This window comes from Panthera leo, chromosome A2 (genome assembly GCF_018350215.1).
Source record: "Panthera leo isolate Ple1 chromosome A2, P.leo_Ple1_pat1.1, whole genome shotgun sequence".
Classification (NCBI taxonomy): domain Eukaryota; kingdom Metazoa; phylum Chordata; class Mammalia; order Carnivora; family Felidae; genus Panthera; species Panthera leo.
Window position 1 is genome coordinate 20,871,043 of NC_056680.1, and position 24,399 is coordinate 20,895,441.

The following is a 24,399-nucleotide window of genomic DNA, read 5'->3' on the forward strand; positions in this document are numbered from 1 at the left end:
AGAGGTTAAGAACCTCTGTCCAGCTCGGGCTCTAAGCACAGCTCATATGTCTCCTTCAACCCTCTGGTGTCCTACAGGGAGTGAGCCTGAAAGCCAGGTTTGGCCTGCCTCTTTTCAGGACTGGGAAACTGAGGCCAGGAGGTGCAATGACTTGCTTTGGGTTGCCCGGGAGGTGCGGGATCTTCTGTCCTCCCTTCCAGGGCACCGAGTGGCAATGTACAGGACTGTCCCCGGCCCAGTGCACGTCTTCTCCCAGGCTGCAGGGAGCACCGCAAGACACAAGATCACTAAGCATACAAACTCTCAGGCCTCTACGGCTTGCGCACGCGTGCCTTTGGCGGCTGCTGTCAATTACACGCGAGGGGCGGGGCGAGGGCGCTAGGAGGAGGCGGGGCCAAGATGGCGGCACGGCGTGGGACGGGGGCGGGTGGGACGCCGACCCCGCCCCTTGCTCCTGCCAGTCTGCGACCCGCGGCAGCGGTTGCAGCAACGGATCCCGGAATATGGCGGCGGCGGCGCGCTGCTTCGGGCCCGAGCGAGAGGCCGAGCCAGTCAAGGAGGCGCGCGTCGTGGGCTCTGAGCTCGTGGACACGTATACGGTGTGCAGGGGGCGCGAGCGCCATAACTAGGGGTAGCGACTGGAACCCGAAGTCCGAGTCGAGAGGATTGGGGGGTATCTGGGCCCCGCCACCGGTGAGGAGGGGGTAGCGGGGGCCCCGATTTCGAGGAGAGGAATCTGGGGAACGGGGTTCGGTTCCGCATGTCCGGAAACAGGGTCCCGGGTTGGGTCCAGGGAGGGAGCTTGGGGAATGGGTACATTTTCAGAAAAGGTTAGGGTTGGGGAGGATCTGGGGATAAAGGGGGTCTGCGGAAGACGGGAGTCTAGATGAGGCGGAGGCCCTTGTAGATCCTCTAGGCCTGGAAGGGCGCCGGCCTGGGAGGACGTGACAGGGGCTCCAGGAGGGGAGGGGTCTCAGATGGATGTAATCAGGGGAGAGGTTCGGGGGTCCCTGCAGGCCCTGAAGAAGAGGGAGCGGGGTCTTGATCTTGGGGCGGGGGGTTGGGGTCGCAATTGAGATTTGCTTTAAAAATGACGGGGGGATCTGGAGCTCCGAGGCCCTAGGGGGTCAGGCATTGACCAGAATGGGGGAGGAGTGGAGCCGTGACACGGGGGAATTGAGATGGTCACTCTGGACAGAAACTGTTAAGACCCAGGAACCTCAGGGGTCTTCATGGTTTGCGCGGGGGGGGAGGGGAGGGGGGCGGTGGCTGTCGGGGCAGCAAGCCGCCCACACACTTCAATCAAGGCTGGGGAGGTGGAGAACAGAAAAGGGGAATGGAGTTCCAGACTGTGATGGAGTTGGAAGGCTTTTCTGGGTCTGGATGGGGTTGATCACCAGGCTGCTGGACCTGGTAGGCTGCCTAGCAGGGACTGGTCTTGGGGTGGGGGCGTGTTGAGCATCTCCCAGCCTCTGGTTCTTTGTTCCCTGAGGGTGGGAAGTGGTGGGGGTGGGGGGCTTTGGCCCTGCCTTCACCCCACCCCTTTGGGCCTCATCCTAACCCTCCTCCTAAGGGTCATTTCCCTGGCTCTTTTTCCTTTCCTGGGCAGCAGGAGGGAGAGGGAAGCTGCCAGGCTGGAAAGAGGGGCTGGGGGAGGATCCTGGAGCAACAGGCCGGTCCTAGAGAAATGGCTGCTCTTCCTTGGAGGCTTCAGCTGAGTTGATTATTTCTCCTCCCCCTTCCCTGCATGCTGCAGAGAGGGGAAGGACACTGGGACCAGAGGGCCTCTCCAGGTGAGGGTGAAGGTCTCTGAGCGGATGGCTGGCTGTCCATCACCCCTAAGCAGCATTCAGCTGGGACGGCAGTTCCAAAAAGCTCTCATTCGGAGGGGTTGAGGCCTTCCTCTGCATGGGTACCAGGGAAGTGGTGATCCAGGCTGACCCTACGGCTTGTCTCTGGCTGCGCTGAGTTGAATATTATTAACACACCTACGTTTGTTGAACATTTGCTACATGTCACGCCTTGTACGAAGCATTTTACGTGTATTACTTTATTCGATTGTTAAGCCTATCAGATTTTAAAGTGGAAAAACTGAGGCTCAGAGAGAATTTAGGCTCCCAGTCACTTACATAAGCCACAGCCGGGAAATGGCAGAACCTGAGTTTTGAACTCAGGTTTTCCTTGACTCCAGGGCCCATTCCCTTAACCGCTAAGCTATATTGCCTTCTGCTAGGATTTGATTGTTCATCACTGCTCTTCCCCCGCCCTCCCATCAACTTCTTAGTACTTTGACTCCTGGCTTAGCAACGGAAATCATAGCCATGAACCAGCTGAAAGCTTTGGGAAGGGACTTGCTTCTAGGATATAGTTGGGGCACCTGGAAAAATATACAGCAGAGAAGCTAGTCCCTCCAGACCCCACCCTGTTATGCCTCCCCTGGAAGGGTGGCCTTGCCTGCAGCTCAGGTTGGAGGCTGGAAGTAAAAAAAAAAAAACAAAAACTAAAGAGATGGCTTGATAGGATGGTCACCTTTTTTGTTCCTCATTGTTGCACAGAGCCACAGATCGATTCCATGTGCCTGCCAGCCAGTGCTAGGACTGTGGAGGAGGTTGAGAGGGGGTCCTGCTGCTTAGGGTCAGATGCGGAGGCTAACAGGCAAGGGCAGCCTAGCTTTGGCCTGGGTGCTGGGACCGTCTGGGTGGCCTGCAGCTATTGCTGAGGGGAGAACTAGGCTTTCCTTGTTGCTGGCTGGGCAAGGACTATTGGTTTTCCCTTGTAGGTTTACATCATCCAGGTCACTGTTGGCAGCCATGAATGGACAGTCAAGCACCGCTACAGCGATTTCTATGATCTGCACGAAAAGGTAACTCTTGAGAACTGGGGATCTGTGTCTCAGGGCTTGGGGGGGGTGGCGGTGCTTTTAGGCCAAATTCCCATTGTGCCACACATTAAATTTAGGGCAAAACCGGCTCCATGCCTATAATGTTTAGTTTCCTGGGGAGGAAACAGGTTTGAACTTATTTCACCTGACTGTAGCTATTCCAGAGCCTATACTTTAATATCCAGCTGTGATTCCATTTCTTTCTTTGTTTTTGGGTAGAGCTGCCTTTCTCTGGGTCATTTGCAACATGAGTGTTTTAAAGACAGAGTACCGCCCTGATTCTTTTCCATTCTGGTTTGGAAAAGATGATGGTTTTTAGAGGCCTGGAGGTATTTTCTGAATGTCTCCACAGTCTCCAGATGGAGCTCCTTGTCTGGGATTGTACTGGTATTTCTAATCCTAGTTGACTCTGATGAGGCCAAGTTCCAGATGCACTAGTTTGGTCACTAATTCTGACACTGCTGCCAAGACGGTTTGTGGAAGTTGTGACAGGCTCCTGTCCTCAGGCTGCTTGCCTTGGTCCTGCACCATTGCAGAACCTCTTGGTCTGTGGTTGACCGTGCTTCTGTTTTCTTACAGCTGGTTGCAGAAAGGAAAATTGATAAAAACCTACTTCCGCCCAAAAAGATAATTGGGAAAAACTCGAGAAGCTTGGTGGAAAAGAGAGAGAAGGATCTGGAGATCTACCTGCAGACGCTCCTGGCCACCTTCCCTGGTGTGGCCCCCAGCGTGCTGGCCCACTTCTTACATTTTCATTTCTATGTAAGTTCCTCCTAGGTGTCCCCTTGCAAGCCTGCAGCCACCACAGCTCGAGGCATAAACCAGTGTTCAGTCTCAGCTTTCAGGAGAGGTGGGCTGGGGTTTGACCCCGAGGTTAGAAAGATGTAGGAACATCACCGGGGTGGGGACGGGATATGGGCAGGAGCATGTTTGTTGACAGATTTGCTCTAAATTAGACTGTAGCCACAGACAGGTTTTCCTTTACCACATGGCATTTTGTTGAGCAAAAACAGCCTGTGGGTGTTGAAGCTAGTTTTCCGTCCAAATGGATGGGGGTAGATTAGAAACAGCTGACACCTGGCACAGACTATCATTTCGTTGTTGGTTTACAGCTCAGGACTAAGGAGTCAGGCTGTGTCAGCAGAATATTGCTATCTGAGGGCATCTTCAGGGTCCAGGGTGCCGAGTGTCCGTAGATAGATAGACTGCAGTATATGCCCTGGAGCGGCTCTGTACTCCCTTTGGATAGAGGAACAACTTTCATGGGCTGCTGGTGACAGGACGAGCTGTCACACTTCACACAGGGAAGTTCAGCTGTGTGAAACTCAAACATTGAAAACAGCTAACAATTCCACTTCTGCGAATTTATTCTAGTGGGGGAAAGTCAGGCCACTGTGAAAAGGATATAGGTATGGGTGGCTCCAGTCAGTGGCTAAGTAGGTTGAGAATCTGACTCTAGATTTCGGCTCAGGTCACGATCTCACTGTTTGTGGATTCACACTCCGCATTGGGCTCTGTGGTGGCAGTGTGGAGCCTGTTTGGGATTCTCTCTCTCTCTCTCTCTCTCTCTCTCTCTCTCCCCCTCCCCCCCCCCCCCTCTCTCTCTCCCCCTCCCCCTCCCCCTCCCTCTCCCTCTCCCTCTCCCTCTCCCTCTCCCTCTCCCTCTCTCCCCCTCTCCCCCTCTCCCTCTCTCCCTCTCTCCCCCTCTCCCCCTCTCCCCCTCTCCCTCCCTCTCCCTCTCCCTCTCCCTCTCCCTCTCCCTCTCCCTCTCCCTCTCCCTCTCCCTCTCTTTCTCTCTCTCTTTCTCTCTCTCTTTCTCTCTCTGCTCCTCCCCAGCTCGCTCATGCCTGCCCCCCTTCTCTCTCAAAGTAAATTAAAAAAAAAAAAAAGGAAAAGAAAAGAAAAGGATATAGGTACATTCCAGATAGTAGCAAAATACTGAAGACTATCAAAAGTCCAGTGGAGGCAGTTTTTTAAAAAATCACAGGATTTTTGATCATGTAATTGGATATTCTGCTAGAAAATGATGGTGTAGCTGTGGATTCATTGACAAAGGAAAATAGGTATATTACTATATGAAATGAGAAGGCTATAAAATGGTCCTGTTTTTTTGAAAATAGGTTTATGTGGGAATATTTGTCCAGGAAAATTCTGAAAGATCATATACCACAATACTAAGAGTCATCTCTGGGTGATAGGTTTTTGGATAATTGACATTTAATCGTTTTCCCTCTGTGTGATGAAGATATGGAAGAACCCATTCCATTTTCAGGCTTACCTTTTAGGAAGGGACCTGTAGGTTGTGGCCTTAAAGGCTCCAATAATGTTTAAAACACAACTTTCTTGAAGTGCTTTCAGAGTAGGACAGTTGAACCTTTCTTGGAGTGCTAGATAGAGCCTGGAAATTTGGTGATAACGCTAGTATTGGGTCACTAAGCTTGGAGGGGCTGTGAGGAAAAAGGGTGACATTTACAGATGGCATGTATCTATATAAATGCTTCGGATTTTATTCAGCATATACCAGTAGTGTATGTGGCTAACAGTTTCCTGTTGTAGGTATTTTTTTTTTTACATTTTCTTTCTGTATGTGAGGAAAAATTTCCATTCCTTACGGGAGTTTTTCAGAGAAACTATCGGTTAGTATTTTAGGAAATGCTGTTCTTTAAGAAAGCTTTGATTAGTCATTAAAGGCTAAAACTTGATAAGCAGCCCTTTGAAAGTATAATTCATTACTTAAAACCTAGGCCTTTGAGGAACAAATCTCCTGGCTACCTCAGGTTTGCCCAGCTCTGAGCATGGAAAGGCCTGGGCTGCTCTTCTGAGATAGGTTTGCCTGAGGTAGGCCTGGGCTGGCCCACATCTGAGGTTCTGGTTTGAGGCATGCTCTACTGTTTGGAACATACCGGACATATTGAAATTACTGTTATCACAAGGGCCCATGGGAGTGCCTGGGTGGCTCAGTCGGTTAAGTGTCCAACTTCAGCTCAGGTCATGTTCTCGCAGTTTGTGAGTTTGAACCCCTCATCGGGCTCTTTGCTGACAGCTCAGAGTCTGGAGCATGCTTCGGATTCTGTGTCTCCCCCCTCTCTGCTCCTTCCCCAGCTTGCTCTCTGTCTGTCTCTCAAAAAAAAAAAATAAATAAAAAATAAAAAAAAAAGAAGAAGGGCCCTGGGTTGTATACATGCAAGGATTTTAAAAAAGTAATTGACTCATCATTACCTTAAATCCTGGTTTCTCAGCTGTGGCACTGTTGACCTTTGGGGCTGGATGATTGTCATGAGGATTGTCCTGTGCACTGCTGAGCGGCATCTCTGTACTCTGCCCCCTGGACGCCAGTAGCCGCCGCAGGTTGTGACAACCAAAATGGCCTCATGCATTGGCAAATATTCCCCTGAGGGACAAAATTGCACCTGGTTGAGAACCACTAGATCTTCAAATGAGTTTGAACAAACAGGACCTGAAAGATTTGTCAGCCTTTTCTGTAGGCTGGAAGCTCTTAAGGGAATGTTTGTGCCGCCCTTTGTCCCATCAGCATCCTCACTGAAATTGTTCCCAACGTGTTCCACTTCTTGTGGGGCTGACGTTGGACAGGGCTGGCTCAGGGAACCCTACTTGTCCTGAGCCTGGTTTTTTGGTTTTGTTTTGTTTTTTCGTTAAAATAGAATTCACATACCATAGAATTCACTCTTGTAAGGCATACAGTTCCTTGGTTTTAGTATATTCACATAGTTGTGTGGATATCACCACTGTCTAATTCCAGAACATTCATCATTCTGAAAAGGAACTGTGTACCCATCAGTAATCACTGATGTACTTTCTGTACCCCATGGATTTGCCTATTCTGGACATTTCATATAAATGAATCATACAAATGTGGCCTTTTGTGATGGGCTTCTTTTGCTTAGCATGATGCTTGCAAGGTCCATTTGTATTGTACTCTGGTCCTTTTTTGGCTGAGTAATATTCTACAGTTTAGATGTACGACATTATCTTTCAGTCGACGGACATTTGGGTTTCCACGTTTTGGCTATTATGCATAATGCTGCTGTGAACACTCACATACAAGTTTTTATATGGACCATATATTTTCCTTTCTGTTGGGGATATATAAAGAGTGGCATTGCTGGGTCCTGTGGGGAGCTGCCAAAATTTTTCCATTTGACATTCCTATCAGTAATATACAGGCTCTCTTCCCCCCACATCCTTGTCAAACTTGGTACTGTCCACTTTTTTTGATAGCCATCCTAGTGGGTGTGAAGTGGTGTCTCCTTGTTTTGATTTGCATTTCCCTAATGAGGCTGCCTCTTTTCGTATGCTTATTTGTCATTTGTATACTGTCAGTGGAGAAATGTATTCAGATATCCTTGGCATTTTATTTTTTCATTTTTAATTAAAAAAATTTTTTTTAACGTTTGTTTATTTTTGAGAGGGGAGAAAGGGAGGGGCAGAGAGAGGGGGAGAACAATACGAAGCAGACTGCAGGCTCTGAGCTGTCAGCACAGAACCCCATGCGGGGCTCAAATCATGACCTGAACCGAAGTCAGACACCCAAACCAACTGAGCCATCCAGGCGCCCCTCCTTGGCACTTTAAAAAATTAGGTTACTTGTGTTTTTGTGGTTGAGTTTTAGGGATTTTTAAAATATATTCTGGGTATTAGACCCTTATCAGAAATGTGATATGTAAATGTTTTTCCCATTGTGCAAATTGTCTTTTCATTTTTTTGGTACTGTCCTTTGAAACACGAAAGTTTTAGATTTTGATGAAGTTCATTTCATCCATTTTTTTTCCTTTGGTCACTTGTGTTATTGATGTCCTTAGAAAGCATGGTCTAATCCAAGATTACAGAACTTTAGAGCTTTGTTTTCTTCTTCTAAGACTTTTATGGTTTTAACTCTTATATTTAGGTCTTTCATCCACGTCGAGTTAGTTTTTGTTTATGGTGTGAGGTAAGGGTCCAACTTCATTCCTTTGTAGTGTGGATTTTGATGGCAAGGCAAGAAAGCAGTTCATCTGTCTGTGGCCAGCTCTGAGCCAGAGAATCCAGGGGCTGGGGCAGCCCAGCCACCTGTGTTGCAGTGAGTGGGTGGGTACACCTTGGCACTGGGCCTGTTGCTGTGCTGTTTCCCTCCAGATAGCTGTGGCTCAGTACTCCTGGAACTCTCAGTGACAAACCTCATCCCAACACCCCCCAAGCAGAGGTTTTCAAATTCAGTGAAATGGAATCCCACAGAGAATTTTAGCACACCATTTTGAGGCAGGATGTCAACCAGTGGACTTAGGAGGCAAGCCGCTTCCTGACTGTTTCTTCTAAGTCAGTCATTTGACCTCTCTGTGTCTCAGTCCTTCCTTTGTAAGCTTGGGGGTGATGTCCCCCAAGCTTGAGAATTGGTGGAGACCGTGCAGTGAAGGTAAAGAGCCTGGAAGAGCAGTGGGCCCATGGGGGCTCACCAAATGCCATCCAGTGCTGGCTGCCCTGGTAAGGAAAGGCATCCAATTCTTGTCAAAGGTGGCATCTCTGTCATTTTCTTATTTTAAAGCCAGTTGTCTAGGACGAAGGTGCTTTATGAAATTTGAAATCAGGAGCTGTGATAGGACTGTTACCACCTTAACATCAGCCTTAGTATCCGCATCCATTCTTTGTCTCAGTGGCAAGGTACTGAGGCTGTGAGTGGTAGCAGATTTCTCTGCAGCATCCTTATGGTCTTGGAGCTCTCCCCAGTAAATATTTAGCCTTGAATGTCTCAGTGGGGAATTTTTACTTAAAGCCGAATTGCACATAACATACCCGTCTCCTGCTAGAATGCCTCATCACAGTCATGAAATAAGAGCTATATAGGGCCCGCCAACCCTTAGCATGTGTGTGAGTGAACCACGTAGTGACATGTGATGGCGTCCCTTGTTTGTGCCCTGCTAACAAGTACCCTGTGCTCTGCCCAAGCAGAAGCGTCGGACTGGCCTGGGGTTATGTCTTGAGCACAGCCACGTGTGCTGTGGGGTGCACTGGGTTGCAGGGTGCCACATGCACAGATGTAGCTTTTGATCTACAGCCTGACTAGTTTGTGGCGCATTTGTGTGCAGCTCACACTGCTGCCTGAGGGCGTACACCAACACGTGATCCTGGTAGGCGGCTGATTGACTGGTCTAGCACCCATTTAGGGATGGGTGTTATGGTTTTTAAACATACCTAATTTTACTGAAAAATTTTTTGAGGTATAAAGAATGTCTTTTTTTAAAAATGCATTTTGGGGTACCTGAGTGGCTTAGTCAAGTGTCCTGGCTCTTGATCTCGGCTCAGGTCATAATCTCCCATTTTGTGAGTTCAAGTCCTGTGTCAGACCTTACGCTGACAGCACAGAGTCTGCTTCGGATTCTGTCTCTCCCTCTCTGGCCCTCCCCCACTCACACTCTCTTTCTGTCTCTCTCTCTCAAAATAAAGAACCGTAAAAAAAAAAAAAAAAAAAGGCATCTCAATTCAGACATTTGTAGCACCCCAAAGCACTTTAGGTCCCCTCCACCCAGATTGGGTGAGGTGTGTGGGAGTCACCTTTCCCTTCAGGTGACCTAACAGAATCTGCAGTGGCTTAGATGGGGGGGCACTGAACCCCATCCCCACCCTCCCACACCAGGAGAAAGCCTGATTCTGCTCACCTTTGCTCTGCACACAAGGCTACAGCTTAACCAGAATACTGTGAGGAGGCCAGCAAAATGCTTCTGTTAGGAGACTTGAACTCTCAATTCAGGGGCCAAGATGTTCCTTTTTTCCTGTCCCATGAAGTCTCCCCAGATGAAGATGAGCCTGGGAGACAAAGTGTTGCAGCAGTGTGCACCTCCTGTGCCCCAAAGAGTGGGAGAGAAATTGTCACATAGTTTGCTGCTTAGATTGCCCCGAAGTAAAACCCCTGTTCTCTGCTTAGCATGAGTCCTTGGCCCTCACTATCTCTCTCAGCTTTCTGTGTTTTCTGGAAATGCCAACCTTGTCCTATTGGCAAGGTTGGCATTGAAGCCAGCTGCCCAAAGAAATGCAACATTATTAGGTCAGATGGAGGGCAGGGAGCCCTTTCTTGCAGGAGACCTTTGGGATCCCCAGGGTCACTAGCACAGGTCAGAGAGTTGCTGCTCAGGAACCTGCCTCTTTCAGGACTCACCAGGTGATGCTCAGGCAGCGGACTTAACTTAGAGATGGGCTGCGGCCCTCAAAACTATTGGCCGAGAAACGAGCCTTTGGACCATTCCAAGCTCTTCAGTTCTTCACAGCAGTCAAGGAAACTATAATTGAGTTTAAGTTGTTGCAAGAGACTGAAGTTGAACTTCACCATGAATGGAGAGCCTCTCTCCTCCCTAGCTGGAGCCCTGTCCTGCTCAGAGCCTGTGTTGTCCTGGTGGCCCCTTTTCATCTGACCTTTCATCCGCTGGGGCCACATTTGCTCATTTTTCTCCCTTGGGCTTTTTGTCCATTTGTGATGCCAAAGGGGCTTATTCTCGTAGAATATGTAAACTGAATTTTAAGCAGCTTAAAGAAATAAACACATTTTAAAAAGCCAGTATAAGGTACTGAAAGAAAAATTAGAGGAATATTTATATAATCCTGGGGTTGGGGAAGAGCCCTGAAGTCACGAAGAAAAAGAAGCACAGATTAAACAACTTTTATAAAATGGAAAAATCTCTGTGTCAGGAAAACTGCCACAAACAAAGGTAAAAGGCATGCACAACAGGAAGAAGATACAGCATATAAACAACTTTAACATGTCCATCATGTATGAAAGGTAAGGGCACAGACAAACTACAGAGAAAAACAAGAAAAGGACACTCTGTCTCCAATCTGGTGCCTATTGAGTCCCATAAATATGTGAGTCGCATGTCCCGGTGGCAGAGCTGTTCCCATGAGTTACGAAGGCAACTGTGTGGCCTCCATCTGGGCCTGTTTACCAGAAGGCTGCCATCTGTCAATTTGTTAAAATTCTTACCTGCAGGATTTGCAGCTGGGGGGCCCTACTGTTCCCACAATTATACACAAAAGCACTGAGGCAGTTGGTGACGTACAGAGAGAGCCTTCAAGGCCAAATGACTGTGCTGCTTTTTGGCCAATTTCTATAAAATTGGAGAATACGGCACCTCTCCACCTCAATTTTCTCATCTGTGAAACTGAGTTCAAAATGCCATCTTCCTCACATGGGGCATTGGGAAACCTGAGTGTGCCAGTATGCAGTAACTGCTCAGGGGGTTCAGACCCCAGCATACCAGCTGTTATGTGACTGTGGGCTTAGCCTGTCAGGCCTCATTAAAGAAGTCCTTTCCTGTCTCTTCTGTATGAATTTGGGGCCAAGTGGACTGGTGCAGGGCTTGCTGGATAAGCATAGAAAGAGAGCAGGTGCTCACTTGGAATGTGAAAGAAAATAGAAACGGTCCCTCGTAGAAGAAATAGGACTTTCTCTCTGTCACGCCGTCTCCTAGGATCTTCTGGGGCCAGTTTTGGGAGCTGCTGGCTTCCCAGCTGGGTCTCTGCATAACCAGGCTTTGCTGGCCTCCTGGGCCTCATGTGTGAGCCAGGGCCTGTGTGCTGAGAGTCACCGCAATAGTCTGCTTTCCATTCTGCCTTTGAGGTGACATTCCAAATATCCACAGAACTGGAAATACTCACTTTCCTTTCCTGGGCACTTTGACTTCTAGTTTACTTTCTCTTTTGTTGTATATCATAATCTCTTTTTGTTACGTTAACTTTCTAGAGAGCTGGCGTTGCAGCAACAGAGGTGGGTAGCAGGGGATGTGTGCGTCCCAGTGACTGGGGGCAGAGGGACTTCCTAACTGTGGGTTCTGTTTTCTCTGCAGGAGATAAATGGCATCACCGCAGCACTGGCTGAAGAGCTCTTTGAAAAAGGTATGTGGCCAGGAGTCCCTGAAATACTGTGTAACTCGCCCAGCCCTGTTAGGCAGTTGGGGACCCAGGGTGGCGCAGAACTCCGTCCACATCTGTTGTGCTGGGCTATGAGTCCCAGCCAGGGCCCACCTCCCTCGGGTTTTGCCCAAATCCCTGGATCTGGTCCACAGCTGAGCCTGCCTGTCTACCTGCCCTGCGGGCAGCCAGGTCCGAGAAGCTATGGACCTTACCTGAGTACTCTTTTGAGTCTCTGTGTTGGGGGCTAACCCCAGGCTCAGGATCTAGTCCAAAGCCCTGAGGTGGAGTTCTGGAAGGTAGGTGGCAATGCTGCCCTCTTACACCTGGTTTGTCCTTACCTGAAAGAGGTTAGACGTCAAATAGAAGCCAACCCGGGGTCGTGGCCCTGCCAGAGAGCATAGTAACAGTAGCTGACGTGTAATGAGTGTTTCCCGTAGTTTAGCCCTGTGTTGGGCATCTCACTGCCTTCCTTCCGGGATGTGCAGATGAGGACACTGAGAACGAGAAGCCCGGGAACCTGCTTCAGGGTACATGGCTGGGAGGAGCAGAGCAAGGACCAAGTGCCAGTCTGTCTGGTTGAGAACCCTGCCTCCTCACAGGTCCTGCACTGGGCTAGCACCTTAGGCCTCACCTGATCACAGAGTGTTTGCATAGTAGAGGTTGTAGTGTGAGTCTGCTGCCCGAATGCCGCCTTGCATCAGCTTTATCCCAGCTCAGTGCCTCAGATTTTGACTCGGCCTCGCCTCATGGAGGCTCCCCAGCCGCACATTCTCATGTCCCTTCCTTTGTAATCACGTGTCCTGGGTCTGCCCTGTGCCCACGTGAGCTCAGGACCATAGCTTCGTCCTGAGGGTGCTTGCCAAGTGCTTGTTAACTGTTGGCCAGGTGGGCAGGTGCCCTGGCTGCACAGTGGGGCTGGTGCTGGATGCTCATCCTGTGGGGCGTGGCTGTTGCAGGAGAACAGCTCCTGGGGGCCGGAGAGGTCTTTGCCATCGGGCCCCTACAGCTCTATGCGGTCACCGAGCAGCTACAGCAGGGAAAGCCCACGTGTGCCAGTGGGGACGCCAAGACTGACCTGGGGCACATCCTGGACTTCACCTGTCGCCTTAAGTACCTTAAGGTAAAGCTGTGGCAGCTTGGTAATGGAGAGCCACCCCGTTGTGGGCACGTAGCCCGTGTGAGGCATAACAGCTCATTGGCTGGCAGCATGTGTGAAGGTGGCTGAATGGGCCCTGGGAGAAGGAAGGCCGTCTTGGGTGTTCTTGACACTGTGCTTCTGGCTGTGAGCACCAGGGGGCGTTGTGACCCAGTGCCCCCCTCGCTCAGAACCTCGGCTTTAGCCTGCTTTGTTGACCATGCATGTGGTGAGTGGAGGTGCGTGCCTGCTGCGAGTCACGTTCGGCAGCTGCTGCAGCACCGCCTCGTGAATGTGGCTGGGGAGCAGTTGCAGCAGCATCCCTAATTCAAGCCCTCTCTCTGGCCACAGGTTTCTGGCACAGAAGGACCTTTTGGGACTAGCAACATTCAAGAGCAGCTCCTGCCTTTTGATCTGTCAATATTCAAGTCTCTTCATCAGGTGGAGGTAAGGCCCAGGAGCCCTGGAGTTTAGGCAGGGCTGAGCCCATGTGGGTGTGGTCTTGCGTCTGATCATCTATAGCTGGAGAGTGTCTGGATTTACCCATAAGGCACTGTTTTTGCATTTGTCAGTATGTGGCAGACTCTGTCTGGGGGGAAGTCTGGCCTATCTGAAGGTAGAGAGAGAGAGGGGCCTCCACTGCCCTCGGCTGGTCTGCGTGTCTCCACTCCGGGCACAGGCAGCATTTGGACAGGACAGAGTATCAGTGCTTTGGCTCCCTCCTTCCATTGCTGGAGCTCAAGTGCTGGGGGTGCACCCTGAGGGTCTGGCAGAGGGCCTCTGCCTCCCAAGTCTGTGCCTCCCAGGGCAGGTTGGCAGAGGGCTTGGAGGGCTCTCTGCTCTCTGGTGTGCCCACGCCTGATGCTTTGTATCACTCCCTACTAAACTCCTGGGCTCACGATGCCATTTTGTTAACATTTTTTTAATGAAAGGGGACCCAGTAACAAATTTAAAAAATGCTTCAAAGCATCTGCTTCTCGAGCATGGGTTTTGCATTCAGCCCTGTGCCCTTATGCACACTTCTTGATGGAAGCTTCCCAACGGCCCTGTGAAGTGGGTACTTTTATTCCCATTTTACAGTTGAGGAAACAGGGTTAGGGAAGTAAGGAGGTTTGTCCAGGACCACGAAGTTAATGAAGCTGGGATCTGAATCCAGCCAAGTCTAACTCCAGAGCCTCTGCTACCCGTTGGACTATGCTGCGTGCACATTCTGGGCTAGTCTCAGAGAACTGGAGTCCCACATCCCTTGATGGGAACCTGTGGTGCATGCCTCGACCAGTGCTGGCTGAGGAAGGGCTGGGAAGTGAGAGGAGGGCCCACCCCAGCCTTGGCCCACACAGGCTGAGGCCCCAGAGTCGGAGTCTCTGTATGGGTAGCACTCATGCACGTGCTCTAGCCTCTGGCCCACCCTCCCTTGCTGCAGGACCGCCGAGGCCAGTGAAGTAGGGCTGGGTGAGCAAGAGGGCCCATCACCAAAGAGCAGAAGCAGAAGGGGCAGAGAGAAGCCCCTTCCTCGCAAGCCCTGCTTTCCAGAGCCTGCACTTCCCATCCACCTGCCAAGCCCCAGCCAGCCCTTACAGAGAAAACGGAACATCGAGCTTGTGGTTCACTGTGCACATCGCTAGATTCTTCGGGGAATGTTTAGTTAGCACTAAAAATTGGGAAAAAGACTTAGGGTAGAGTTGCCTCCTGCCTCTTAGGATTTGGGTTTATTGATTGTTGTGCTTCTGTTGTGTGTGGGTGGTAGACACCCTTTTCCAAGACTTCTGATGGAGCAATGATGCCATTTCTGAGACGTGGCTGTTCTTTGTCCCAGATAAGTCACTGTGGTGCCAGGCACATACGGGGGCTAGTTGCGTCGAAGCCCACCTTAGCCACAATGAGTGTCCGCTACTCCGCAACCTCTATGAAGGTAAGCTCCACCCATTTCCTGCCTGGGGTGCTGGCTGAGAGACAAGGTCCTGCATTGTGGTCCCCTCTGCGCTGAGGATGGGTGTGAGCATCACTGCTGCCTGTCAGAGACACCAGATGCTGGACCTTCCCCTGGGCAGCAGCACACTCGTGCAGGTCCTCGTGGTGCTTGACAGTTCCTGGGATGCTTTAGTCTGTGCCTTCATCAAAAATCAACGCTGTTAGGGGTGCCTGGGTGGCTCAGTCAGTTAAACATCTGACTTCGGCTCAGGTCATGATCTTGCGGTCCGTGGGTTGGGGCCCCGCGTCGGGCTCTGTGCTGATACCTCAGAGCCTGGATCCTGTTTCGGATTCTGTGCCTCCCTCTCTCTCTGCCCCTCCCCCACTCGTACACTTGTGATCTCTCTCTCTCTCTCTCTCTCTCTCTCAAAAGAAATAAACATTAAAAAAAAAGATCAACGCTGTGAAACAAGGCAGTTGAAGGAACTAGGTCTCCCCTACCCCAAAAAGTCACTGGTTTTGGATGTGTGAACACATTGCTAGGCAGTGGCAAGTGGCAGAACGTTTATTAGATTGATAAAAATGTTTCTCCAAGGTTAAAACGCCCTGGCTTAGCACTTGTTCGTATCATGTTCTGAGTGGACTTTAAGTAGATAGGTTGTAGAAATGCTGGTCCCTGTCATTTGTGTGTGAGCAATAGAAATGCTCAAATTGAGAATGTCGGGGTTTTTTTCTATTTACCATTTTATGGATTGCATCTTAGTAGTGTTAAAGTCCATCTCAGGGTATAGAACAAACATAGTGGCTACTTCTGTGACTTACAGTGTATGATCCAGATTTGGGTTTGAAGACTCGAGGCCACTGGCTGAAATAGGAGGCTTATGTAATGAGCAAGGGTGTGGGGCAACTCGGCCTCTGTCCAAGGCACTCCCTGCTGCCTGGCTCAAAGGGCCCAAATTCATTCATTGAGGGAGGAGAGGTCTTCTGGGCAAAGCAAGGCAGACCTGCCTTCCTGCCCTTTGATGGTGCCCCTGCGTCCATGCTGCTACCCTGCAAAGTAATGGCTAAAAGGGCCTACTATCCTCAGTGGGGACCATAGTGCCAGTCTGGAAAGCACAGTTGCCTGGAAACACCATGAATTCTGAGCTTCAGCTCCTGAGGTTTAAGCCGGAAAAGGCATCAGCACGAAGCATAAGGCTCTTCTGGGTTTGAAAAGCATTTGCTAACAAAGCAGGGTCAGAGCATATCCCAAGTGGCTGTTATGTTGCTAAGCTTTTCAGTTATTTCGCAATCATTTAAAGCTGTATGAACTGAAGCCTGTTTTAATGCAAGTTCACTTCCACATACTAAATATGCTGAAGCCCTTCCTGAAATTTTGCAATGATTGTGTTGCGTGAGGGCCAAGTGTGGTGCTCAACAGATGTTCTTACATAGGAAGTCCTTGTTCCCGAAGCCTCGGAATTTGATGAGTGGGAGCCAGAAGGCACGGCCCTGGAAGGCCCTGTGACTGCTGTCATCCCCACATGGCAAGCACTGACTACTCTAGACCTGAGCCACAACAGCATCTCCAACATCGACGAGTCTGTGGTATGCTCTCAGTAGCAGGCACCAGGGGCTTCTCTGGCCTGATCAAATCCTGAGGTTGAGTATTTGGCTTGGCCTCTTCTAGAAGGACCGTGGAAAACCTGTATCCAGTGCTCTGTGCATTGCTTGCAGTTTTTAAAGTTAATTTCAAAGTGGGGTTAATTAAAATAGGTGAGGTAGTGGATAGAGCCAAATGAATCCTACTGATTACATGCACATTTGATATAGAAACACAGTATGTGAAGGAATTTATGCCCAGGGGGTAGAGTGGAAAAATCCATGTGCCTGTATAAGAGTGACATCCAGATGATATTTGGGCATTAGGAGAGTAATTCCTGTATTTGTGCCTTTTGGTGGGGTTGGGCAGGGTTGTAGAAGAGGGATGGGCTTCCTTCCCTGTCTGGGACCTTGCATTTGTCATTTTTACAAGCCAAGTGTCCTATAAAAACAGTGGGTCATATTCAACACTGGAGGCCCGGTGTACTCCTGGGATGTGCTGCTGGGTGGGCACTGGAAGGGGTCACATCAGCAGCCCTGCAGAAGTGTCCAGCTGAGGGGTCCGTGGTCAAGAGGAAGCATCCCACCAGGTGCAAGGGCCACCTAGGATCCCGCCTCCCAGAGTAACCTCGAGTATCTCTTTTGTTTCACAAGAAACTGATTCCAAAGATTGAGTTCCTGGACCTGAGTCACAATGGAGTGCCGGTCGTGGACAACCTGCAGGTAATTCATGTCTTTTAAGGACCACCACCTGTGGGCTTCTCAAGGTCCCATTCTCCTGAGAGTTCAGGAGGCTGATGTAGCCTTGGGAGTTTGGCCATATCCTGGGGTTTTCTCTCATAGGCACCCCAGAGATGTCTGGGTACACTAGAGGTTTACAGAGCCAGGGGCTGCTAGTGTTTCTTTAGGGTCTCAGTGATGCACTGGGCGATTGTTGCTCTAGTTTCAAAGAATGGGAGAAGGTATGGAAATCTAACTCAAGCATGGTGAAGATGATATGCCTCCATCACAGCGATGGACAGCGCCTGCCCTGTGGGCCGTGATGCCTCTTTGGGGGTGCCACTGGGCCATGGTGCGTGCATGGGGGCAGGGGGATTCCCTTGCCAATAACTGTCCAAGGGAAGTGGGCGTTTGAGGGTGGAAGGCCTGCTGCACCTTTAGTGGCAGCCTGCTTTCTTGGGAGCCTCAACTTGAACCAGTGTACCCGGTTTTCTATGCTGCTGCAGCACCTGTACAACCTCGTGCACCTGGACCTATCCTACAACAAGCTCTCCTCCTTGGAAGGGGTTCACACCAAACTGGGGAACATCAAGACCCTGAACCTGGCGGGCAATCTCCTGGAGAGTCTGAGTGGCCTGCATAAGCTCTATTCCCTGGTCAACCTGGATCTCCGTGACAACAGGATCGAGCAGGTGAGCCACAGCCCAGAAGGATCTCAGTGTTCTGGGATGTCTGTACCTTGGTATTTGTCACTTTAAAGAAGAGCGGGGGCCGGGCACACCTGGGTGGCTCAGTTGGTTAAGCAGCTGACTTTGCCTCAGGTCACGATCTCGCGGTTCATGGATTCGAGCCCCGCATTGGGCTCTGTGCTGACAGCTCAAAGCCTGGAGCCTGCTTCAGATTCTGTGACTCCCTCTCTCTGCCCCTTCCCTGCTCGTTCTCTCTCTCTCTTTCTTGCAAAAATAAATAAATATTTAACAAATAAAGAAAGAAAGAAGAGCGGGAAGCTGCCTTTCACTGCCAAGAGGCCATCAGACATGTTGCCCTGTTGGTGAAGCATTCAAAACAGGGATGATGGCAGGGAACTCGTATCTTACAGATGGAGGAGGTCAAGAGCATTGGCAGCCTCCCGTGTCTGGAGCACGTGGCTCTACTGAACAACCCTCTGAGCATCATCCCTGACTACCGGACCAAGGTGCTAGCTCAGTTTGGAGAGAGGGCCTCCGAGGTAAGCTGCTGGGGTAGGTCGGCTCTGTCAGAGAGACAGTCTGGATGGAGTCTGGCTTTTCACAGGCAGCACTGGAGGTGATGTCCACTGTTTTATGCCTGCTTGCTTCGGAATGACATCTGGCCCTTAAGGGTCTTTTAGTTCTGGGAATTCTGCTGCCTCCTCAGGAAGAGGCTTTCTTGCTTCTTCTACGGGGACGTCAGCTGCCGTGGTTCCCACTAGCTTCCCTCATGTCCTCTCTGTCAGAGCTTCAGGCCAGGAAGGCTCCCCGTGAACCAACAAGCACAGAGTGAGGGTGGAAGGACTGTCTTCAGCTTGTTAAAAAGTCAAACTGTTTTTTGTGGGCTACAAACAAAGGGTTTGCCCGCCTTTGCCAGTATAGTCTAGCACAGTGTCTGCTGCTTGCTGAGTGTAATCTGGCCACCTGCCACCATGCCAACTGGACAGATCCTTAGCCAGATTCACCCGTCTTTTTGGTCTCAAGCAGGCCCCGCCCCGTTCTCCCCAAATCCCGGGCCAGAAGATACCTGGGTGTCTTCATCCTTCCCCCACCACCCTCCTCATCTCTTTTCAGGCCCGGTGCCCCTTTCTTCGCACCGTCACCAAGACCATGTTCACAGGATGTCCTCCTCCTACCCTCCCAGGCTGCATGGTGTGGTGTCAGCTCCTCCCGCAGGTCCTTGGGACCATCCTTCATTCGAGCACACTGCCACCCCTCACTGTTTGCCAGCCACAGTGTCCTCCTCTATTGGCGGATGGCGGTCCTTGCTCTTCTGCCTGTTCCCCCGCCCAGCAGCCCTCCCCTTGCTCTTCACTGATCTGAGTTTTGCCATAACTGGGGGCTTGGTTCAGGTCGCTGCCCCCACGCCCAGCCACCCAAGAGGCCTTCACAGTGGATCCTGTACCCTCCCCTTCTCAGAGAGGGACTCCAAAAAATGGACCAGGTGGTGTGGGAACTCCCAGGTCATTTCCATGGGTGGCGAAGGGCTCACCTGCCAGGGGGCAGAGCCTCCCTTGGCCTCCTATGTCCTGTTGGGACCTGGCCCGCACCTCAGCAGGGCCCCTGCCACTCTGCCCCCCTCAGCCCCTATGCTGACTCCATTCTCTGACCTCTGTAGGTCTGTCTGGACAACATGGCAACCACAGAGAAAGAGCTGGACACCGTGGAAGTGCTAAAAGCAATTCAGAAAGCCAAGGAGGTCAAGTCAAAGTTGAACAACCCAGAGAAGAAGGTGGGTCTTTATGTGGGAGGTGACAGGAGTGATGGTGAAGAGCCAGCTGAGGAAGGAGCTGGCTCACTGTGGAACCAGGCTGTAGAGTGCTCAGGTCCACTGCATCTCAGCTGTGCCTCTCCATGTCCTAGCTGCTTGACCTTGGGCAAGCCACACCCCCTCTCCTCACCTGTGCAAGGAGGGTGGTGGCAGCACCTGCCACATCGGGTTGCTGCGGACTAGGCCGGACCGCCTGCACCATCACCACACTTGTGAGAGCTGGGAGTTCCTCTCTCCTCCCCACTGACTATGCCGGGTTCTGTGCTTCCTGATCTTTCTCTCCTCTCCCGGGCTGACTTGAGCACTCCTCCTCAGATTGGTGAGGATTCCCGGCTCTCAGCTGCCTCCTGCGTCCGGCCCAGTGGCTCCCCTCCCAGCGTGGCTCCCACCTCTGCCTCCCTGCCCCAGCCCATCCTCTCCAATCAAGGTAATTGTGTATGTGTCTTTCCACCTGGCAGAGTCACACAGGTCCTGCTTGGGCCTCCTGGCTGGGGTTGGGGCTGATGCCGGCACCTGCTCCCTGCAGGGTTCAGACACAGGGAGGGCATGGTGCTATCTACAGGCTAGCGCCTCTTGGGGTGGCACAGAGTGGGGGGGGGTGCCAGCCTGAGTTCAGTTGTTTGCTTAGCTAGTACCCCTCGGTTGGTCTGAACGCCCACATCGCAGTTCCTATAGAATCCTGTGGGTTTCTGATGGGGCCGGGGGGCTGCCCTTTGAACAGGCTCAGGGCTGCTGCTCATAAGGACCCTAATCCCTGATAGGCATTGCGGGCAGATTGGTTCCTTGTTAACGGGAAGCCGGGCCCAGTGACTTTCTGGAATCGGGCACCCCGGCCCCTGTGTAGGGAACTTTCTTTTATTGTTTCCTCACCTCTGTGGTTCTCACGGTGTGATTCAGCCCCCAAACACTGCGTGTGTGGGGCCAACATGGGCTGTCCGTGGACCCATGGAAGACCAGTTCCCTTCACCCGCCCACTGTCTTAGCGTTTTCAAAGGGCTTTCACCTCTGAACCCAGGCATCCTCGGAGATGAGTGAGTGAAGCAGGTCCCATGGGAGTGTCTGCTGGCCCGGCCCCCACGGAAGAGGGGAGGGTGTGCCGTCCCGAGTGGAGCCAAGGCTCGGGACACGCAGGAAAGAACGCCGCCCGCCCGGGCTCCTGGAGACGCAGAACTTGGTGTGAGGTCTTGGGAAAACAGTTTGACCCTATGTTTCAAGAGCCAGAAAAACGTTCCCACCCCTTGACCTGGTAACCCCGCTGGTGGGAATTTTATCTTAGCGGGTTAAGTTAATGGGGAAGGGGGAGGTGAAATGCTCACTGCAGCGTTATTTACGCCAGCAAAACATGGGATGTGACGAGTGTCAGAGGATGCAAGGGAGATTGAGCTGTGGTACAAAATGCTCTGCCACCATGACATCAGAGAGAGGGGACCTGGGTCGGAAGAAAGGGGAAGTGCTCGAGTTAAATCGGAAAGCCCATGGCAGGGCAGCACACCAAGGTCATGACCATGAGATTAGGGGAGAGAGTTCAGGAGAATGGAGTGGTGGTATTAGGGGCCAGAGTGATTGTCAATCTGCTTTTGTAACACCCTTGACTGAGAAATTTTGGTTTTATTTTTCTACCTGAAAGGGAAGGGGGGTTTGTGTCCCAGTGAAGAAGCTTTCCTGCCTCGTTCCCTGCCACTGGGCCAGGGCCCTCTTGGGGACTGCTGCCTCAAGCTGCCATGTCACAGCACCGGCTGGCCTGCTGGCCTGCAGAGGAGCCAAGCCGTGTGACTAGACTTTTTGGGGGCAGGGAGACGCAACTGGTCCTTGAGGCTGGGAACCAGCCGGTTCTCAGTCAGTATGTTAAATCGATGAACGAGTGAGTGTGTGAATGAACAAGTGAGCAGAGAACCAGATAGTAAAGTGCAGACTGTGGGCAGGGGGATGTGAGGTGTCTGCCCCCAGAGCCGCAGCTGCAGGCAACCCTTCCCCCACTGCCCCACCCTGGGGACATGCCACAGGGTGGCTCGCTGTAGTCTGCTCCCCCTTTCCCAGCTACCGGACATTTAGATGTTGTCTCCAGATTTGCACCTCTTATAAATAAAACTGCACTGGATGTCTTTGTGTGCACATCTCTTTCCTTTTTGTGAGAAACCACAGAATTCGGGCCCCATCTAGGCAATCTGATGCCGCTCGTCTCATCCTCTGAGTGACCCTTCCTGACCACTTGTTTGTACAGTCCATGGTCCAGGAAGGAAGCAGAAAGACTGTCCCTGTCCACATTTCCTCAGTTCCAAACAGGGTGTGGGTGGGTAGTGGCAAGAAAATGTTTTTTCTCACTAAGGTGGAGAAATGTTTGTGTTCAGCTATGCGCTGCCCGTCTAGGGTCTTGCCTGGACGGGTCAGGGTTTTCCCCTAAGGGAGCAGTTATGCTCCCAGCCTGCTCCCACCTGTAGAGGTGAATATACTTGTGAATAAACTGGGTGCTCTCGAGTTAACACCAGGCCTCTGGTTATCTCAGGAGCTGTTAGCCAGCTTGTTGGAGCCATGGAGGATTGTGACCAGTAGGGGCTGACGTGTGAAATGCCAGAGTTGATTCTTCAGCCAGGTCTGTAGAGAAGTGGTTAGGAGCAGGCACCTGGGAGGCAGTCGGCTCAGTTTGCATCCCGGCTTCCCTGGCCGTGTTCCTTCAAGCAACTTGCAGCCTCTCTGAAGTTCTGTTTTCTCAACTGTAAAGTGGATACACCCTACTTCATCGATTCTAAGATGCACCCGTTTCCACCTTGTGACTTGTCTGAAATTGAGATGCGTCTTTCAATCAGTGGCGTCTCATAGTCGCTGTCAGCCAGCTGGTATTCGTGATGGAGTCGTGTGAAAGCCTTCCGTGGACATCTGCTAAGACCAAGATGGCGCCCCACCCACGCATCTTAGATTTGATGAACTGTGGTAAATAACGAGAGGTGTGCATGAGCTAATGCTGGGGGAGCGCTTAACACTGCTCCTGGCTCACCAGAAATGGTCAGTAAGGGCTTCCCTTCCCTGCATCTTTATCAGAGGTTTCCAGATGACCAGGACAGTGCCCCTGAGGAATGTGGAGTCTCTTGGGGAGGTGAGCTTGTGTACCCAAGGGAGAACAAGGCAGAATGATGTGGGGGCACTTGTAGAAGGGAGAGCCATGTCTAGAGCAGAGGGCTTTGCAGTGGAGGTTAGTATGTGAGGTGAACCTCAGAGGATGGCAGAATCTGAGCGAGTGAGGGAGGGGAGGGGTGGACTCCAGGAGAGAACAGTGTGCTTCATGCATGGCTGTGTGCTGCTGCCTTCCTGCCTGCATAGCGCCTACTGCTTTGCTTTTGGGGGTGTCTGGGTTTGGGCTGCTGGCCTGGCTAGCTCATGGGCAACGGCCTGGGCTGCATGAGTTGTCCTGTCCCTGGGGGGCAGCTGAGCTGGATGAGGGTCCGTGACCTCTGGAGCTCAGTCATTTCATCGAACCATGGTGATTAGTGGCAAAGCCAGGCTGTGGAGGCAAGCCCTAAGCTCCTCTAAACCTCTGCAAAACTGGGGTCAGTGCTCAGTATTGTCCTCACCAGCTGCATTTAGGAAAATGTTTTAAAGAGTCTTTATTCTCCTCCAATGTAGAAGACGTTCGGAGTGAAGGAACAGGCCTGGACATGCTGTGTTCATAAAACAGCCTCAGCAGGGTTTAAGAGCACTGTGTGTTTCTGGGGTGCATGAGTCAGTTTGCTGTCCATGTGGAGGTAGCCTAAGGGAGGGTCAATGGGGGGTGTCCTGCGGAAAACAGGCCATGGGTACCAAGCACGGATTGTCCTTGCCAGCCACGGAAGAAAACAGCCTGGAAGAAGGCCTGGCCGAATGAGGGGATCTGAGCCCTTGCGTGTCTGTGAAGCTCAGCGGAGATGTCATGTTACTGGGGGGATGGGGCCAACTTCAGTCATTTCCCTAGAAAGAGTCTCTAGGAGTGAACACGTTTCAGGCTCTTGACGGACATACTGCCAAACTGCTCTCCCAGCGGGCAGGCCAGCTCATGCCCCACTGCCCACCTCTGCCCAGTTAGGCCAAATCCAGGCCATGCAGTCAGTCAGACTCTTGCCAACGTGAGGCGAAACAGAGGTCATGTTCCAACTTGCCCTTCTGTGGTTCCCTGTGAGAGGGTGCATCGCTTCCTGTGTTCTTTCTGGCGGCCATTCCTTTGTGGGATGTCTCTTCATCCTGTGGTCTCCTAACGGGGTTTCCAGCTTTCCCCTCCCATTTTTGACCTGGAAGAGCCTTTTATAGATTAAAGACACACACCTTTATCAAGTATTACAAGTACTTTTTTCTCATTTCATTTCACTTTGTTATATCTTAGGTTTCTTACAGAAGTTTCGTTGTTACATAGTCACACACGTATCAATTTTTTCCTTTGGATTTAGGTTTAGAAAGTCTGTCCCTGCCCTGAGGTTAGATAAGCAGTCATTTGTTCTTTCTTAGAGTTTTTTTAAGATTTCCATTTTTAATGTTTTCTTCTGTGATCCATGCGGCTGGGGTAGGGGGTCTGAAAAGGCCCCAGTCAATGCCGATAGCCTGAGGGCCCAGCCCTGTGTGTTGAATGGCTACTTTCCCTGCCTGCCCTGCCCGCCTGCCCCTGGTCTCTCCAGGAATCATGTTCGTGCAAGAGGAGGCCCTGGCCAGCAGCCTCTCATCCACCGACAGTCTGACTCCTGAAGACCGGCCCATTGCCCGGGGATGCTCTGATTCCTTAGAGTCCATCCCTGCAGGACAGGTAACACCCTCCTCC

At 51.3% G+C, this 24,399-nt stretch overlaps 1 protein-coding gene across 3 annotated transcripts in view; it reads left to right on the forward strand.

Annotated features, from left to right (window-relative positions):
- The first annotated feature begins 460 nt into the window (after window positions 1-460).
- The window catches only part of NISCH (nischarin), a 33,098-nt gene continuing 9,159 nt past the window's right edge, over window positions 461-24,399 (forward strand). The window contains exons 1-14 of one of the 3 annotated variants that reach the window (XM_042929597.1): window positions 461-599; window positions 2,780-2,863; window positions 3,461-3,643; window positions 11,710-11,758; window positions 12,733-12,896; window positions 13,263-13,358; window positions 14,728-14,823; window positions 16,257-16,409; window positions 17,058-17,126; window positions 17,630-17,815; window positions 18,223-18,351; window positions 19,470-19,583; window positions 19,938-20,049; window positions 20,638-21,734. In XM_042929597.1, the coding sequence (XP_042785531.1) occupies window positions 504-599; window positions 2,780-2,863; window positions 3,461-3,643; window positions 11,710-11,758; window positions 12,733-12,896; window positions 13,263-13,358; window positions 14,728-14,823; window positions 16,257-16,409; window positions 17,058-17,126; window positions 17,630-17,815; window positions 18,223-18,351; window positions 19,470-19,583; window positions 19,938-20,049; window positions 20,638-20,657 (1,551 nt within the window). In that variant the 5' untranslated portion in view covers window positions 461-503 and the 3' untranslated portion in view covers window positions 20,658-21,734. The other 2 variants (XM_042929594.1, XM_042929596.1) reach the window with 2 other exon arrangements.